The sequence below is a fragment of the Scyliorhinus canicula genome, chromosome 7, assembly GCF_902713615.1.
Source record: "Scyliorhinus canicula chromosome 7, sScyCan1.1, whole genome shotgun sequence".
Classification (NCBI taxonomy): domain Eukaryota; kingdom Metazoa; phylum Chordata; class Chondrichthyes; order Carcharhiniformes; family Scyliorhinidae; genus Scyliorhinus; species Scyliorhinus canicula.
Window position 1 is genome coordinate 131610502 of NC_052152.1, and position 20116 is coordinate 131630617.

Genomic DNA, 20116 nt, shown 5'->3' on the forward strand with positions numbered 1-20116 from the left:
CAGGACGAGGAATAGATCACATGGCCCATCGTGCCTGCTCTGCCATTCGATGCGATAATGGCTGATCTTGGGCTTAACTCCATTTTCCTGCCCACAGATCCCAAATTCTCTGGGGCTTTAAAAAAATCTATCTCTCGCAGCCTTAAATAAATTCAACGATGGAGCATCCGTAACCCACTGGGGTAGGAAATGATAAAGATTCACAAATGTTTGTATTCAGATGTGGTCTCACCAAAACCCTGCACAACTGCAGCAAACTTCTTTCTTCCTGTACTCCAATCCCCTTTGTAATAAAGGTCAACATTCCATTTCTCTACCTAATTGCTTGTTGCACCTGCAGGCTAACTTTGATTGTACAAGCACACTCAAATCTCTCTCAACATCAAAGCTTACAGGTTTCTCACCTTTTTAAAAAATACTCCTCAGGGGATCACATGATGTGAATGCGGGGGGGGGGCTGCGTTTTTGCGACCTCTGGCTCTGTTCATTTTTTAATCCGTGTTTTCATCCTTGTGCACATTTCTTTTCTTGGTTTACATGGTTTATACTGAGCCCCGAGAATTGTTGGTCGGTGTTTCGGCATGATAGAGCCGAGTTAGAATGTTTAAATCCTCACTGCTTCGCAGTGGCTGGAAGGAGTTGAAGTGGGGCCCGGCCTTTAGTAGTGCAGTTGCTTTTGAGCGGACTCCCACCCTGACAGTGTGGTGTCCATCGACAGATGATGGCTGCCAACGAAGATGCTGTTCTGACTGAAATTCCCATCTCTGAGGTGCAGGCCGTCAGGGCCAAAGTCCAAAAGTTGCGGCGTGTTCTTATGGAGGCACACGAGGAGCTTTGTGCAATAGAAGGAGCACTGCCCCTGATGGTAGCCTGCCTCCGTACAGTCGAGTTCCTTTTGTATGTCCTTTTGCCGATGCTGATGGAGTCAGGTGAGAGACAGGGGGAACTGGAGTGGAGATTTGCTGAACCCGGTTTCCAAGGTGAGGGGATGGAGAAAATGCCAGCTGAGTTCCAGAATCGGGTGCCATGTTTTGGGAATCTTGATCTGGAGGCTGGGCAAATTAAATTCAATTGAGCGCATCTAATCCTGTCTTAGAGGCCTGGGGTCGGTGTGGTTTTCCAACCACTGGTCTTGTGCTGTGATGTTCCTGGTGTCGGTCGGGAGGATTTGGGTGTGGCCGAACCAGTTGAGTCATCTGCCCTGACTGGAGCTTAAGCTGTTGATCACCTGGATTCTGGTGTGACGGCAGGTTGGTGTTTCATGTTTTGATTGTTGAAATGCTTGGGCGATCCTGAAGAATGTTCGGCGATTCTTATCTTGCCTTATCCTTGACTTTTACTTTCTTCATGCGCCAATGGAGAGGTCTTTATTCTGAGGACTATCTCAAATCTCATTTCTTATCCTGGACTTTGCTACCTGATAATCATGTTGTTGTCTGCAGATGTTGTCAATTTATTTGTTTGCAGGGAAGTGAATAATTCAGGTGTGATGTCATGCACCGTTGGTTATCCTGGTTTGATAAGTTTGTATCATGTGAAGCCGAATGTTGAATCTGGGACTGTGCTCAGTCATTTTATCCGAAGTATATGTGGGCCATATATTGTCTGATGATCCTTGTGGTGGAGAGAGGGGGAGTGCGATTTGTTTCCACTCACATAACCTGTCTATATCTCTTCGTAGCCTCTCTGTGTCCTCCACATAGCTTATTTTTCCATCTAGCTTTGCATGATCAGTAAACCTGGATACATTACTCTCTGTCTCTTCATCTAAGTCATTATTATAGATGGTAAATAGCTGAGGCCCCAGCACTGACCCTTGCGGCACTCCACTATTCACTGCCCGTCCACTTGAAAAAGCCCAATTAATGCCTACTCCCCATTTCAAATCCATTAGCCAATCCTCTATTCATGCTAATATGGGATTGGATTGGATTGTTTTATTGTCTCGTGCACCGAGGTACAGGAAAAAGTTTTGTTCTGCGTGCAGACAGATCATTCCATACATGAGGAAAACATAGGGCATACATAAATACACAATGTAAATACACAGTCACAGGCATTGGGTGAAGCATATGAAGTACAGTATTGCATGGTAGAGAAAAAGTTTGAAGAGATCAGATCAGTCCATAAGAGGGTCATTCAGGAGTCTGGTAACAGTGAGGAAGAAGCTGTTTTTGAATCTGTTAATGGATGTTCTCAGACTTTTGTATCTCCTACCCGATGGAAGAAGTTGGAAGAGTGAACACCCCGGGTGAGAGGGGTATTGGATTATGCTGCCCGCTTTCCCAAGGCAGCGGGAGGTATAGACAGAGTCAATGGATGAGAGGCAGGTTTGCGTGATGGACTGGGCTGTATTCACCACTCTCCATAGTTTCTTACAGTCTTGGACCGAACAGTTGCCATGCCAGATAGGATGCTTTCTATGGTACATCTGTAAAAATAAAAAAGAGTCAACGTGGGCATGCCAAATTTCCTTCGTTTCCTGAGAAAGTATTTTTTTTTTTTTAAATAATTTTTATTGAAAGAGTTTTTCCATACAAACATTTACCCCTACTAATTTTTAAATTATTTACAACACAATCCCTCTAGGCAAATGTCCCTCCCACGCCCACCCTCTCGCGCGCACCAGTCCTCCCCCCCCCCCCCCCCCCCCCCAGGCAACCTTAACAAACAAGGCAGCCTACAGTTTCAGACATGAGCAGCGAGCAGACTTGCCCGCGTTACAGTCGTGCATGTCCCCCCACGACCCTTGCTGCCCCCCCCTCCCCTCCCCCCCTCCCCTCCCTCCCCCCCCCCCCGGGTTGCTGCTGCCACGACCCCGAACGTCTATCTCTGATCTAAAAAGTCAAGGAAAGGTTGCCACCGCCTGGCGAATCCCTGTACCGACCCTCTCAGGGCAAATTTGATCCTTTCTAGCTGAATATAGCTAGCCATATCGTTAATCCAAGTTTCAACGCTTGGAGGCCTCGCGTCCTTCCATTGAATTAATATCCTTCGTCGAGCCACTAGGGACGCAAAGGCCAGTATTCCGGCCTCCCTAGCCTCCTGTACCCCCGGTTCTACCCCGACCCCAAAGATCGCAAGCCCCCATCCTGGTTTGACCCTGGACCCCACCACCTTCGACACCGTCCTTGCCACCCCCTTCCAGAACCCTTCCAGCACCGGACATGCCCAGAACATATGCACATGGTTCGCTGGGCTTCCCAGACATCTGACACACCTGTCCTCACCCCCAAAGAACCGGCTCATCCTTGTCCCCGTCATGTGAGCTCTATGCAGCACCTTAAATTGAATGAGGCTCAGTCTCGCACACGAGGAGGAAGAGTTGACCTTCTCCAGTGCATCCGCCCACGTCCCGTCTTCTATCTGCTCTCCCAGCTCCCCTTCCCACTTGGCTTTCAGCTCCTCCCCTGATGCTGCTTCCGCCTCCTGCATTATCTTGTAGATGTCTGATATCTTCCCCCCTCCGACCCAGACCCCCGAGAGCACCCTATCACTCGCCCCCTTACTGGGGAGCAGGGGAAACCCCTCCGCCTGCCGCCTAGCAAATGCCTTCACTTGTAAATATCTGAACATGTTTCCCGGGGGGAGCTCAAACTTCTCCTCCAGCCCTCCCAGGCTCGCAAACCTCCCCTCTATAAACAGGTCCTTCAGCTGCCGTATGCCCACCCTGTACCAGCTCTGAAATCCCCCGTCGATGTTCCCCGGGATGAATCTATGGTTCCCTCTTATTGGCGCCGCCAACAGACCTCCCATTTCCCCCCTATGTCGCCTCCACTGCCCCCATATCTTGAGGGTGGCCGCCACCACCGGGCTCGTGGTGTACCTCGTGGGGGGGAGCGGCCATGGTGCCGTTACTAGGGCCCCCAGGCTTGTGTTGCCACAGGACGCCCTCTCCATTCGTTTCCAAGCTGCCCCCTCCCCTTCCATCATCCACTTGCGCACCATTGACACATTTGCCGCCCAGTAGTACCCCGAGAGATTGGGCAGTGCCAGCCCTCCACTGTCCCTACTCCGCTCCAAAAAGACCCTCCTCACCCTTGGGGTGCCATGCGCCCACACGTAGCTCATGATGCTACTCGTCACCTTTTGAAGAAGGCCCTAGGGAGGAAGATGGGCAAGCACTGAAATAAAAACAAGAACCTTGGGAGGACCGTCATTTTGATTGACTGCACCCTCCCCGCCAGCGACAACGGTACCATGTCCCACCTCTTAAATTCCTCCTCCATCTGTTCCACCAGCCTGGAAAAGTTCAACTTGTGGAGGGTCCCCCAGTTCCTTGCCACCTGCACCCCTAAGTACCTAAAGCTCTTTCCTGCTCGCTTGAAGGGGAGTCTCCCAATACCCTCTCCCTGGTCCCCCGGGTGTATCACAAAAACCTCGCTTTTGCCCAAATTTAGTTTGTACCCCGAAAAGTCCCCAAACTCTGCTAATAGTTCCATTATCTCCGGCATTCCCCCTTCTGGGTCTGCCACGTACAGCAGTAGATCATCCGCATACAGCGATACTCGATGTTCCTCCCCTCCCCTAGTCAGTCCTCTCCACCCCCCTGAACCCCTCAGTGCCATCGCCAACGGTTCAATCGCCAGTGCGAAAAGTAGGGGGGATAGGGGACATCCCTGCCTGGTCCCTCGGTGGAGCCCGAAATACTCCGACCTCCTCCCGTTTGTCACTACACTCGCCGTCGGGGCCGAGTAGAGCAACTTCACCCACTTAATAAACCCTTCCCCAAACCCAAACCGTTCCAACGTCTCCCACAGGTACCCCCACTCCACCCTATCGAATGCCTTCTCCGCGTCCAGCGCTACCACTATCTCAGCCTCCCCCTCCACTGCCGGCATCATAATTACATTCAGCAATCTCCGCACGTTCGTGTTGAGCTGCCGCCCCTTCACGAACCCCGTCTGGTCCTCATGGATTACCCCTGGCACACAATCCTCTATTCTAGCTGCCAGGATCTTTGCCAGCAACTTGGCATCCACGTTCAGAAGCGAGATAGGCCTGTAGGACCCGCACTGCACGGGGTCTTTATCCCGCTTCAATATCAGGGAGATCAGAGCCTGCGACATTGTCGGGGGCAGAACCCCCCCCTCTCGCGCCTCATTAAAGGCTCGTACCAGTACCGGCCCCACCAAGTCCACATTTTTCTTATAGAATTCCACCGGGAACCCATCTGGCCCCGGCGCCTTCCCCGCTTGCATCTGACCTATTCCCTTGACTAGCTCCTCTAGCCCTATTGGCGCCCCCAGCCCTTCTACCAGCCCCTCCTGGACCCTTGGGAACCTCAATTTGTTTAGGAAGTCCTCCATTCCCCCTCTCCTCGTCGGCGGCTCAGACCGATACAACTCCTTGTAAAAATCCCTGAAGACCCCGTTCACTTCTTGCCCCTTCTGCACTACCTTCCCGCCCCTCTCCTTCACTCCCCCAATCTCCCTAGCCGCATCTCGTTTGCGAAGCTGGTGTGCCAGCATCCTGCTCGCCTTTTCCCCATACTCGTAGACCGCGCCCTGTGCCCTTCTCCACTGCGTCTCTGCCTTCCTGGTGGTCAGCAGGTCGAACTTGACCTGCAGGCTGCGCCGTTCTCCCAGCAGCCCCTCCTCTGGTGCCTCCGCATATCTCCTATCCACTTCCAATAGCTCCCCCACCAGCCTCTCCCTCTCCTGCCTCTCCTTTCTTTCTCTGTGCGCCCTTATGGAGATCAGCTCTCCCCTGATCACTGCCTTCAGGGCCTCCCAGACCATCCCCACCTGCACCTCACCCGTGTCATTCAAGTCCAGATAGCTCTCAATGCTCTTCCGGACCCTTTTACACACCTCGTCGTCCGCTAACAGCCCCACATCCAGCCGCCACAGCGGGCGCTGGTCCCGCGCCTCCCCCATTTCCACATCCACCCAATGCGGTGCATGATCAGAGATCGCAATGGCCGAGTACTCAGCTTCCCGTACCCTCGGGATCAGCCCCCTGCTCAACACGAAGAAATCGATTCTGGAGTACACTCTATGGACGTGGGAGAAAAAGGAATACTCCCTCGCCCTCGGCCTACCAAACCTCCATGGGTCTACTCCTCCCATCTGCTCCATGTACCCCCTCAGCACTTCTGCCGCTGCCGGCCTCCTATTGGTCCTTGAGCTCGATCTGTCTAGCCCGGGGTCCAGCACTGTGTTAAAGTCCCCCCCCATGATCAAGCCCCCTGCCTCCAGTCCCGGAATGAGGCCCAATAGGCGCCTCATAAAACCCGCATCATCCCAGTTCGGGGCATATACGTTGACCATCACCACTTTCTCCCCCTGCAGCTTACCCTTCACCATCACATACCTACCCTCCTTATCCGCCACCACCTCCTCCGCCACGAACGACACCCTCTTTCCCACCAGAATCGCCACCCCCCGGTTCTTTACGTCCAATCCAGAGTGGAACACCTGTCCCACCCACCCCCTTCTCAGGCGAACCTGGTCCACTACCTTCAAATGGGTCTCCTGTAACATTGCTACATCAGCCTTCAGTCCCTTCAGGTGTGAGAATACCCTTGATCTCTTGACCGGCCCATTCAACCCCCTCACGTTCCAAGTGATCAGCCGGGTCGCGGGACGACCCGCCCCCTTCCCCTGCCGATTAGCCATGTCCTGTTCCCTGCTCGCCCCGGGTCGACCCTCCCCTTCTGACCCGCTCCCCATGGCGATGTCCCCCTCCCCCCACCTCTCCAGTCCTCCACTTCCCGTTTCTGGTCTTTTCAGCAGCAACCCGGTGTCCCTCCCTAACCCCCCTCCCCCCCCCCCCCCCCCCCCCCCCCCCAGGCTAGGACCCCTCCTAGCCGCGATGTACCCTCCATCGTACTCCCGTAAGTCAGCTGGTTCACGCTGACCCGGCTGCTCCTGCCACACTCCGACTCCCTACCGGCTCGGGGGGGGGGGGGCCTCCCCCCCCTTGCCACTCCTCCCTGGCCCCGCTCCAGCGCGGGAAAGGTCGCCATTGCTAGCCACGCCCCGCACTCCTCCCCTCCCCCCTCCTCTGCCCCGCGCGCGGGAAAACAGAGGAAAGCCCGCGCTTTCGCCCTGCCACACCCCACCCCGCCATCTTCAGTTCCATCCCCGTCCCCGCCCATGCCTGTAAAAGAACCCCCCCTAGGAGCCCATATCCCCGATCTGCTCTCCCCCCCGTCCCACCTCCCCAACTTAACATTATAAATAACAGATAAATAACAAATAACAATGTACTTAACAGTCGCCCTCTACCAAACAGCATAAATAACCATAAATAACCATGAATAACCACAATAACAATAACTAAGGGAAGTTGGCAAAGGGGGAAAAAACATCAGAAGAAAAACCACAGCAAGAGTTCAAAATCCAAACAAAGAATTCAGCTGAAAGTACCCGAGCGGCTACGGCCGCCAAGTATCCCCTGGGTCTAATTCGAGTCCAGTTTCTCTTCCTGTACAAAGGCCCACGCCTCCTCTGGGGACTCAAAATAGTGGTGTTGGTTCCTGTAGGTGACCCACAAGCGCGCTGGCTGCAGCATTCCGAACCTGATCCGTTTTGCATGTAGCACCGCCTTCGTCCGGTTGTACCGGGCCCGCCGCTTTGCCACCTCCGCACTCCAGTCCTGGTAGACCCTCACCGTCGAATTCTCCCACTTGCTGCTCCTTTCCCTCTTGGCCCACTCCAGCACTCTCTCACGGTCGCTGAGTCGCTGGAACCGCACCAGCACCGCCCTCGGGGGCTCATTTGCTCTTGGCCTCCTAGCCATGACCCTGTAGGCCTCTTCCAGCTCCAGGGGCGAAGGGACGGCCCCTGCCCCCATCAGGGAGCTCAGCATTTCTGCTACATATCCCGGGAGGTCTGACCCCTCCAGGCCTTCTGCCAGGCCCAAGATCCTCAGGTTCTTCCGCCTCATTCGGGTATCCAGCTCCTCAAAACGGCTCTGCCATTTCAGGTGGAGTGCCTCGTGCACCTCTACCTTTCCCACGAGGACCGTGGCCTCCTCCTCCCTCACAGTCATCTCCTGTTGCAGCTCCCGAATTGACGCCTCTTGGGTCGCCTGGGCTGCCATCAGCCTGGTGGTCGTCGCATTCATTGACTCCAAGAGCTCCATTTTCAGCTCCGTAAAGAAGCGCAGGAGAGCGGCCTGCTGCTCCTCCGCCCATTTCCTCCATTCCTCGGGTGCGCCACCGGCCGCCATTTTGGTCTTCTGCCCCCGCTTTTTTTTGGGAGCTGCTGTTGCTTTCTTTACCACCCCACTCCGGGTACCGACCATAAAGTTGGTCTGGTTCTCTTCAGGGAGCCTTCCCCCACCGGGATTTGTCCTTACAGCGCCGTTGGGGCCCTCCAATCGGCCCGAAAACACCTTTGTAGCAGGAGCAGCCAAACGTGCGACTTAGCTGGTCATAGCCGCAACCGGAAGTCTCCTGAGAAAGTATAGACGCTCTTGTGCTTTCTTCATTGTAGCGTTGACATTGGTGGACCAGGACAGATTGTTGGTTGCACACCCAGGAATTTGAAGCTGTCAACCATCTCCACCTCGGCACCATTGATGCTGACAGGGGTGTGTGCGTTACTTTACTTCCTGAAGTCAATTACCAGCTCTTTAGTTTTGCTGGCATTTAGGGAGAGATTATTGACGTTCTACCACTCCACTAGGTTCTCTATCTCCCTCCTGTACTTTGACTCATCTTTGTTCGGGATCCGACCCATTACGGTTGTGTCATCAGCAAATGTGCAGATGGAGTTCGAGCCACATTTTGCCACACAGCTGTGTGTATATAAGGAGTATAGTAGGGGGCTAAGTCGGGGGCCTTGCGGGGCTCTGGTATTGAAGACTATTATGGAGGAGGTGTTGTTTATCCTTACTGATTGTGTCTATGGGTCAGAAATTCGAGGATCCAGTTGCAGAGGGAGGAGCCAAGTCCTAGGTTTTGGAGCTTTGATATGAGCTTGGCTGGAATTATGGTGTTGAAGGTGGATATAATGTATTACCCTCAACTCCATGAGCCCTTATCTTGCCTTTTGTGTGGCATCTTATCAAATGTCTTTTGGAGATCCAAGTATACTACATCTACTGGTTCCCCTATATCTATCTACTAGTTACAACCTCAAAAATCCCTAATACTCTATGTCTATGTTACTAAATTTGTCAATCAGATTTCCCTTCAGTAAGGCTATGTTGACCTCTTTTAATCATACAATGCTTTTCTCTGTGCATTGTTAACAGTAATAAATTCCAGCATTTCCCAAAGATTTATTTTAGGCTAAATTAGGATTGTAATTAATTGTCTTCTTGCTCCCTCCCTTCTTAACATTTGCCAACTCCCAATCTTGTGGGATCAGTCCCAAATCTAAGGAAGTTTGAAAAATCAAAACCAGCATGTCCACTATCTCTACAGTTATCTATTTTAGAACCCCAGAGTGTAGGCCATCGGGTACTGGGGATCTGTCGGATTTTAGTCCTTCAGATTTCTCCAATACCACAGGCGGGATTTTCCACAGAACCCGACTGCGGAGATGGCCTGCCATTGGCCATGGCGGGATCTTCTGATTTTGCCAGTGTCAATAGGGTTTCCTACTGAATGCACCCCTTGCCAGTGAGAAACCCACAGCGGAGGTGTGCCATTGGCTGGACCGGAAGATCCCACCGACATGAATGGCCGGATAGCTCCAGCCTTTATCTCTGCTGGTATTAATTTCCCTAATTTCATCACTCTTTTTAGCCCCACGGCTATCATCTATTTTTGGTATGGAACTTGTGTCTTCTTCTGTTCAGGAAAAAGAATACGCTGGAAATGGAGGTGGCTCGATTTATAAAATTCTGAAGCGGTTTGATAGATTAGACCAGTATTTTTCAACTTTTTTTCCCGGGATCCACTTTTGCCAACCGGCCGACCTTTGTAACACACACTGGCCGACTTTTGCAACACACGAGGGCCGACCTTCACGACCCACACTGGCCGACCTTCGCAATCCACACTGGCCATCCTTCATGAGCCACATCGGCCGACCTGCACAACCCACGCTGGCCGACCTTTGCGACACAAGTCACATTCGCTTAGCCTTAATGGGAAAGAGGAGCCTGCTTGGTCACAATCTCAATCCATTCAGGTACATAGGAGGAGAGGGCAATGCGCGCATCAGTTGCAGATGTCAGCCAGTTCCTTTGTGCCGTCTTCACCTTTGTGAGAATGTAAAATCCAACCTCGCACATGTAGGTTGGTGTGAAGGGCAATAGCAACAAAATACTTTTTTTACTCAGCATAGCATTGGATATTCCTGGGTGATGCTACTCCATGGGCTTTTGCCGTGTTTTTAATGTAATATCACAGGTCAGCTCCAGTGGCATAGTCTTTTAATTTGGAGTGAGCTCTAAGTTAATAACAGACTCTGGGGTCTCAACCGCAAAAGGAATTTTTTTACCTACCACTTTTCTCTTTCCAAATCTGAAAGTTCTCCTTTAATTTGCCAGTGTTTTCCTGCCTATAATTGTTATGACAGCCTGGGCGAGTGTGCAGTCAATTCCAGCCCCACAGGCCCCTGAGTCCCAACATAAGTGAATTAACCAATATTCGTATACAGTTTCTAAGATCTTTGGCCTTAACTACTGCAATGACTTACAGGCACTAGATGCATAAGTGAAACACAACATCTGTTTATTTCTAACAAAATAGAGATAAGACATGCAATAATTATAATAGAATAATGGCAAGCTAATCTACTACACCCCCTTTTACCATCCCACCCTCTATTCAAAGACACACAAGACATGCACACACTGAGAGAGAGGAAAAGTAAAAATATGCAATGGAAGATGATTGCCCTTGCTTTGGATGTTGAAGTTGGTTTTTAGCGGAGGGAATTATTTTCCCTATTTTTTTCTAATATTTCTCCCTTCTTTTCCTTTTTCCATCTTTCTTCCATCCCTCAACGTTAGGATGGAAAGGATCAGGGCTAAACAGAAGTACAAGCGATCAGGAACGCCAAAGCCAAAACTTGGTGCGACTTCACACACAATCTATAGGGTAAAACTGGAGAATCGAGGAGAGTGTTCAGGTACGTCATGTTTCTTCGGAAGAATATGTCAAGATAGAGAGTTGACTCAATGGTCAGATGGCAAAATCTCCTCGCATAACATGGAAACTACTCTGGCCTGTTGAGAAGAGTAGAACTATTAACATCACTCCTTCCCTCCTGCTGGACAATATCTTTTATTAGGGTGTGTGGCATTTACTTTGTGGCCTTAATTCCTTTGAAGAGAAATGCGGGGTGGAATTTTCACATTTTTTCAGCGTGTCAGGACTGAAACCCAGCGAATAGCTCTCCAGCCGCACAGTCAAGTTCTTAGTCCAGATTCTGAGCCACTCGGGAAAAGAAAATTCAGGGGGTTGTCACTGTGGCGGGGCAGGACAGGACCTGATAGCGTCGGCAAGGCCGGATCCAAAGAGATTGGGGTGCCATTTGAAAACGGCACCCCGATCAGCACAGAAAATAACACCCCCCCCCCCTCCACAAACATGGGGACCCCCCTCCCACAAGTATCAGGGACTCTCCACCCTCATTGCCTCCCATCGCAATCAACATTGGGGCTCTAATTTCCCCCCCCCACCCCGACACTCACCACAAGCATCAGCATTAGGGCCCCCCCCAACAAATATAACACTAACTCCGCCCCAATGGGGCTCCTCAAAGTGTTCACCCTTGGCAGGGGAGAACGCCAGGGCATGTGTCTCTCCCCCTCTGGAGGCTATACTTACCTTTGTGCCCACGGGGGGATCCCTTTAATTGATTCCCATTTTTCCAAACCTGTTGTAAAGCACGCCAAGGAAATAATATGTTGGCGAGGTTTGAATGTTCAGTGAGGGGGTATCATGTGGCCGGGATGCGTGGGACACTTGGTCGTGAAGTTAAAATGTATGTAAATCAATCAGAGTGAGGCACTCGCCCTTTGTTGTCGTGAACCTCATTACATCACCGGCAAGGGGCGTGGGAAATCGGGAAATGAGAACTTGCTGGTGAGAATCCGATTCTCGTGTGATTCTGGGCCTGCATCGCCATTCTAGTTGATGGTGGACGGGGGCCTGGAATCACCTCCATAGACACCCTGAATTTCCTCTATCCCTACCTGCTGCATTGAGGACTTACGCTCACTTGCAATTTGTGTGCTTTGCCCCTGATCCTGACCCTCACGGGGTTAGAATCCCTTCAATATTTTTGGGTTGGGAACTTGTGCAATATTTGGAGCTGATAGTGTGCCTGGTTCAATTTGGGGGATTTGGATTCACTGCGACAGCCTGCCATTGTGCTGGCCAAACCCAGCAATACCAACATAGTAAACCCAAACAGTTTAAATTCCCTCCAAGATTCCAGTTCTGGCAACATACCTTTCAATTTAAATTTCAAACCTTTCTCTGCCCTTTCCACTTGCCCCACAGGCACTTAGCCACATGGGGCAATAGTAACAGATCCTTACTAACGCTTTCAGTAAATTGGAAGGGGGGGCAGGAATCCAAATAGATTTAGTCTCCAAGTTTCATTCCCCATTGCTTGGGAAACTTTCTCCTTGGCACCACTCCTAGAAAAGCCAGCTATGTTTGGAAGCTCACTGTCCTATGAATCATGGAAGTGAACAGCTCCTTTGCACATTTTGTTTTATTCTATAAGGGGATGTGGGCATCACTGGCGAGGCCAGAATTTAATACCCATCCTTAATTGTCTTTGAGAAGGTGGTAGTGCACAGCCTTCCTGAAATGTTGCAGTCCGTATGATGTCCGTATGATGTTAGGGAGGGAGTTCCAGGATTTTGACCCAGTGGCACTGTGGGAATGGTAATATATTTCCAAGTCAGGATGGTGAGTGGCTTGGAGGGGAACCTCCAAATGGTGGTGTTCCCATGTGTCTGCTGCCCTTGTTCTTCTAGATCATAAGAAATAGGAACAGGAGTAGGCCTGTCTGCCCCTCAAGCCTGTTCCACCATGCAATAGGATGATGGCTGATCCGACGTTCCCCACGTTCATGTTCCTTCCCTTTCCCTATAACGCTTGATTCCCTTCCTGATCAAGAATCTATCTATCTCAGCCTTAAATATACACAAAGACTCAATCTCACAGCGCTCCATCGCAATGAGTTCCAAAGACAGACAGCCTTCTGAGAGAAGAAATTCCCCCTCCAGGTAGTAGAGGTTGTGGGTTTGGAAGGTGCTGTCAAAGGAGCCTTGGTAAGTTCCTGCAGATGGTACACATGGCTGCCACTGGGCTTCAGTGGTGGAGGGAGTGGATGTGTAATGTGGTGGATGGGATGCCAATCAAGCAGCTGCTTTGTCCTGGATGGTGTTGAGCTTCTTTAGTGTTGTTGGAGATGCACTCATCCAGGTAATTGGAGAGTATTCCATTACACTCCTGATTTGTGCCTTGTAGATGTTGGACAGGCTTTGGGGAGTCAGGAGGCGCGTTACTTGCGGCAGGACTCCTGGCCTCTGATCTCCTCTTGTAGCCACAGTATTTACGTGGCTATTCCAGTATAGTTTCTGGTCAATGGTATACCCTATAATGTTGACAAAGGGGATTCAACGATGGTAATTCCATTGAATGCCGAGATTAGAATAGATTCCCTCAGATCTGCCTGTATAACCGATGACTACATGGGTATTTTAAAGAGCTCTGCAGAGAGAGGGGGGGATGTCTGTGGCCATTTAGCAACTGGTATTCTGGGGAAATCTAAAATTTGATTTAGTTATTCTCTACCCACTGGGTTTCTTAGTCTATTAATGATTTGCTCCTTCTCATTTCTTTTTTTAAATTTGGAAAAGATTTTTCCAATTAAGGGGCAATTTAGTGTGGCCAATCCACCTACCCTGCCCATATTTGGTTTGTGGGGCTGAGACCCACGCAAACACAGGGAGAATGTACAAACTCCACACAGACAGTGACCCAGAGCCAGGATCCTCAGTGTTGGGTGGCAGCAATGGTAACCTCTGTGCCACCACGCTGCCCCGCTCCTTCTCATTTCTACATTGCAACAGTCTGTATCTCATGTTTCATCGAATCATAGAGTTTACAGTGCAGAAGGAGGCCGTTCAGCCCATCGAGTCTGCACCAGCCCTTGGAAAGGGCACCCTACCCAAGCCCGCACCTCCACCCTGCCCCCATTAACCCAATAACCCCACACAACACTAAGGGCAATTTTTGACACTTAGGACAATTTAGCATGGCCAATCCACCTAACCTGCACATCTTTGGACTGTGGGAGGAAACCGGAGCACCCGGAGGAAACCCACGCACACATGAGGAGAATGCACAGACACTGACCCAGCCAGAAATCGAACCTGGGACCCTGGAGCAGTGAAGCAATTGTGCTAACCACCATGATACCCTGCTGCCCCAATGCTACCGTGCTGCCGGGGTTTGCTGAGACCCCATTCGCTGTTCCTGCAAAGCCAGTTGTGGATGCAGCCCACAGTTTGGGAACCACAGCCTGATGAGACTCATTCCTCACAGGAGCTCCCAGAACCCAGGGCAGTACGTCGGCACAGTGGTTAGCACTGCTGCTGATTTATAGCGCCATTACAACCTTGGGTGACTGTCTGTGTGGAGTTCGCATTTTCTTCCTGTGTCTGCATGAGTTTCCTCCGGATGCTCCGGTTTCCTCTCACAGTCCAAAAATGTGCAGGTTAAGTGGATTGGCCATTCTAAATTGCCCATTATTGTCCAACGGTTAGGTGTGATTATGGGGTTACAAGGATAGGGCGGGGTGGTGGGTCGAGGTACGGTGGACTTTCAGACGGTCAGTGCAGAATCTTTCTTACTGTACGGATACTCTGATTCTAACCCCCTCCTCCGTCTGCTTAGTGGGATGGGCAGAGAGCTGAAGGTTGGGGGTTGGGAGTGGTCTGTATTTAAATTCCAATGTTGGATCTGTTTCGTCTATAAGGAGGACCCAGCAAGGCCCCACTGAGAAATAGGTTGGAAATCTTGAGGTGCTGTGATGTTGGGGTGCGTTCTGATCCTTATGCACTGAAGGAGAAAGTTGCTAAATGCCTAATTCGTGAGCTTAATTTCTGAATTCTTTCATTTAAACTGCTTTTTTAAATGTTGTAGTCTATATTTGTAGTGGAACAGAAGTAGAACCAATAAGGGTAGCTCAAAGGAATTTGGAAAATAATAACAATGCCATTGCTTTTGATTGGTTATGCGTTTTTTTAGGAATTTGGTGATCTGTTTTTGGCATTATGAGATTTGAATCGAGCAGTATTCCTCAGCATCTTCTAAAATGTTGACCGGGTGCAAAAAAGACTGATAGATTTGTAAGTGGGAAAATCTACTGAAGAATCACATTAAAAACCACTTGACTGAGTGATGGATATTATTTGATGAGCAGTTCAATTAGAGCAATCATTTTTTAAATTCACTCGTGGGATGTGGGTGTGGTTGGCTGGGCCAGCATTTCTAGCTCTGTCACCACATTGTAGGAAGGATGTGATTGCACGGGAGAGGATGCGGAGGAGATTCACCAGGATGCTGTCTGGGCTGGAGGATCTGAGTTATGAGGAGAGATTGGATAGGCTGGGGTTGTTTTACTCGGAGTAGCAAAGGTTGAGACAAGATCTGATAGAGGTGGATAAGATTATGAGGGGCATAGACAGGTGGATAGGAAGGAGCTTTTTCCCTTCGTAGACTGGCTACTAACCAGGGGGCATACACTTAATGTAAGAGGTAGAAAGCTGAGAGAAGAAACCTTTTCATTCAGAGGGTGGTCAGAGTATGGAACTCACTGTCTGAAAAGGTGATTGAGTCAGGAACTCTCATAACATTTAAGACGTATTTAGATATTCACTTCCAGGGCTATGGTACAAGAGCTGGGAACTAGGATTAGTGTAGTCGGATCATTGTTGACCGGCGTGAACACAATGGACTGCATGGCCTCCTTCTGTGCTGTAAACATTGATGAATCTATGAGCTCATAAACTGCTGCAGTCCGTTTGGTGAAGGCACTTCTCCAATTCTGTTAGGGAAGGAATTCCAGGGATTTGACCCAGCGACAGTGAAGGAACGGCGATACATTCCCAAGTCAGGAAGGTGGACAGCTTGGTGGGGTATCCCCATGCGTCTGCTACTCTTGGCCGTCTAGCTGGTAGAGGTCGCGGGTTTGGGTAGCTGAACGTCACAAGCAAACCTCAGGTACCAGGCGAATGCCATGGGAAATCAGCTGGCGTAACTTGTATAGTTGTGGGGACTCTAACCACACGAGAGACTGGATTAACTTGTTGATCCATGTGTTTGTGAAATGTGATTCTCCACAGGTGATGACCAAGGCAAAGCAGAAGATGACAAGAAGAAATGGTGGCAGCCCTGGGTAACTCATTCCACAAGTAGGTTCACAAAACATCATAAAAATATCTGCAGAGCGTTTGGTCATCCTGTTGTATGTACAAGGAGCTAGTAGAATTTATGAGCCCGGCCCTGTAGGCATGTTAAATGGTGCCTGCTTAGTGAGTGAGCCCAGTCCTTGATTCAGAAACTGGAGCGAGAAGCCCTTGGTCTTGCACAATGCAAGGAGCTGTAACCAAAGTAAGCCCTGAAATTGAATTTAAAGAAAGATTAGATGACCGTCAGGATGAAAACTCGACCTGTTCTGATGGAGGACTCCAGGGTAGACCCAATATTAACAGAGTGTTGTGGGCTGAACGGGCTCTTTCCATGCAGTTTTTAAATATTCAATTTACAAACCACATGAGACAAGTACTGCAAATGGAAGATAATAACCATTAATTCTCAGTGATGTGTGCTTCCCTATTTGCTTCAGAACCCAGGCGGCACTAAACTCTATGTAACTCTATGTAACTAGCACTTTCTGCTGTTTGCTGATATTTCCACACTGCCTGTGTGCTAGACAAACTAATCATGATGTGGAGATGCCGGCGTTGGACTGGGGTGAGCACAGTAAGAAGTCTTACAACACCAGGTTAAAGTCCAACAGGTTTGTTTCAAACACGAGCTTTCGGAGCACGGCTCCTTCTTCAGACAAACTAATGACATTGTGCTTCTTCGCTACACAGTGATCCACAGTGGGGATTACTATCTATTCGACACTGATAGTGAGGATGAAACTAAGGAAGAAACTGAGATAGTTAGAGATGAAACAGTAAAAACCTCAGCATTCCAGGTGCGTGAGTATTGAAGAGCCACAAAAAATGTCCCCTCTTTTTAAAAATAAATTTAGAGTACCCAATTAATTTTTTCCAATTAAGGGCCAATTTAGCGTGGCCAATCCACCTAACCTGCACATCTTTGGGTTGTGGGGGTGAAACCGACGCAAACACGGGGAAAATGTGCAATCTCCACACGGACAATAACCCAGAGCCGGGATCGAACCTGGGACCTCGGCGCCATGTGTTTGCAGGGCTAATCCACTGCGCCACCGTGCTGCCCAAAAATGTCCTCTTCTGGCTGATCCAGAACCAAATGCTGCTCTGTATTGTAGGCCGTTACACTGCACTGACCCACTCATTTACAGATCCATTACACTACACTGACCCACTCATCTACAGATCCATTACACAGCACTGACCCACTCATCTACAGATCCATTACACTACACTGACCCACTCATCTACAGATCCATTACACAGCACTGACCCACTCATCTACAGATCTATTACACTACACTGACCCACTCATCTACAGATTCATTACACAGCACTGACCCACTCATCTACAGATCTATTATGCTACACTGACCCACTCATCTACAGATCTATTATGCTACACTGACCCACTCATCTACAGATCTATTATGCTACACTGACCCACTCATCTACAGATCTATTATGCTACACTGACCCACTCATCTACAGATCTATTATGCTACACTGACCCACTCATCTACAGATCCATTACACTACACTCAACCACTCATTTACAGATCCATTACACTCCACTGACCCACTCATCTACAGATCCATTACACTACCTGACCCACTCAGCTACAGATCCATTACACTACCTGACCCACTCAGCTACAGATCCATTACACTACACAGACCCACTCATCTCAGATCTATTTCGCTACACTGATCCACTGATCTACAGATCTATTACGCTACACTGACCCAAGCATCTATAGATCCATTACACTATACTGACCAATTTATCTACAGATTCATTACACTACACTGACCCACGCATCTATAGATCCATTACACTACAAGCGACCACTCATCTACAGATTCATTACACTACACTGACCCACTCATCTACAGATCCATTACATACACTAACCCACTCATCTATAGATCCATTACACAGCACTGACCCACTCATCTACAGATCTATTACACTACACTGACCCACTCATCTACAGATTCATTACACAGCACTGACCCACTCATCTACAGATCTATTATGCTACACTGACCCACTCATCTACAGATCTATTATGCTACACTGACCCACTCATCTACAGATCTATTATGCTACACTGACCCACTCATCTACAGATCTATTACACTACACTGACCCACTCATCTACAGATTCATTACACAGCACTGACCCACTCATCTACAGATCTATTATGCTACACTGACCCACTCATCTACAGATCTATTATGCTACACTGACCCACTCATCTACAGATCTATTATGCTACACTGACCCACTCATCTACAGATCTATTATGCTACACTGACCCACTTATCTACAGATCTATTATGCTACACTGACCCACTCATCTACAGATCCATTACACTACACTCAACCACTCATTTACAGATCCATTACACTCCACTGACCCACTCATCTACAGATCCATTACACTACCTGACCCACTCAGCTACAGATCCATTACACTACCTGACCCACTCAGCTACAGATCCATTACACTACACAGACCCACTCATCTCAGATCTATTTCGCTACACTGATCCACTGATCTACAGATCTATTACGCTACACTGACCCAAGCATCTATAGATCCATTACACTATACTGACCAATTTATCTACAGATTCATTACACTACACTGACCCACGCATCTATAGATCCATTACACTACAAGCGACCACTCATCTACAGATTCATTACACTACACTGACCCACTCATCTACAGATCCATTACATACACTAACCCACTCATCTATAGATCCATTACACTACACTAACCCACTCATCTACAGATCCATTACAGTGCACTGACCCACTCATCTACAGATCCATTACACTACCTGACCCACTCATCGACAGATTCCTTAAACTGTGCTGACCCACTCATCTCCAGGTCTATTAAATTACACTGAACCAATCATCTACAGATCTATTAGACTCTACTGACCAACTCATCTACAGATCTATTTCACTACACTGAATCATTCATCTATAGATGCGTTACACTATACTGACCAACTCATTTATAGATCCATTACACTGCACTGAACCAATCATCTACAGATCTATTACACTTTACTGACCCACTCATCTGCAGATCCATTAGGCTACACTGGTCCACTCATGTATAGATTCATTACACTACACTGAACCAATCATCTACAGATCTGTTAAACTTGACTGACCCATTCATCTACTGACCCATTACACTCTGCTGACCCACTTACCCACAGGCCATTACACTGTGCTTATCCATTTGACTGATCTATTCCATACACTGTCTGATGGACAGATTCAGACTATTTGAGGCAGCCCTCAAAACAAATGTGTGAGTTAATCTGAACACGGACACTGAGGTATCTCTGAAGTGCTCCATTGTGGACCACATCGCTTTCATCCACAGAGAAATGTATACACGGTAATTGGAGGTTATCACAATGTCCTGTTCAATGCCCTCAGTCTATTCACAGCAGAATTTATACCATATGAATCTCTTATGGAATCACTTAGAGGAGCTGGAACCCAATGTTATTATGTAGTCGGTAGATGGTGGAGATTTCACTTGGTCTGTGGAAGGAGAAGACATGATGAGACATTTGATTGCAGCTTCCTTTCTGTTTCCTCGTGTTCTTGATTGCTGAAGAGACCAGGAGTCTGATGTTAACTCAGTGCCAGTGGATGGTTTTTGAACGAGCTAAAATCTCACTCCTCGAATCTGAACAGATGAAGACTGACGTGTCTAATTAACCATTCCCTTC

At 49.0% G+C, this 20116-nt stretch overlaps 1 protein-coding gene across 1 annotated transcript in view; it reads left to right on the forward strand.

Moving 5' to 3' along the window:
- The window catches only part of LOC119969135 (piezo-type mechanosensitive ion channel component 2-like), a 290064-nt gene that overhangs the window by 174919 nt on the left and 95029 nt on the right, over nucleotides 1-20116 (forward strand). The window contains exons 30-32 of the mRNA XM_038802351.1: nucleotides 10918-11036; nucleotides 16279-16347; nucleotides 17035-17141. Coding sequence (XP_038658279.1) covers nucleotides 10918-11036; nucleotides 16279-16347; nucleotides 17035-17141 — 295 coding nt within the window. The remainder of the gene's footprint in view (nucleotides 1-10917; nucleotides 11037-16278; nucleotides 16348-17034; nucleotides 17142-20116) is intronic.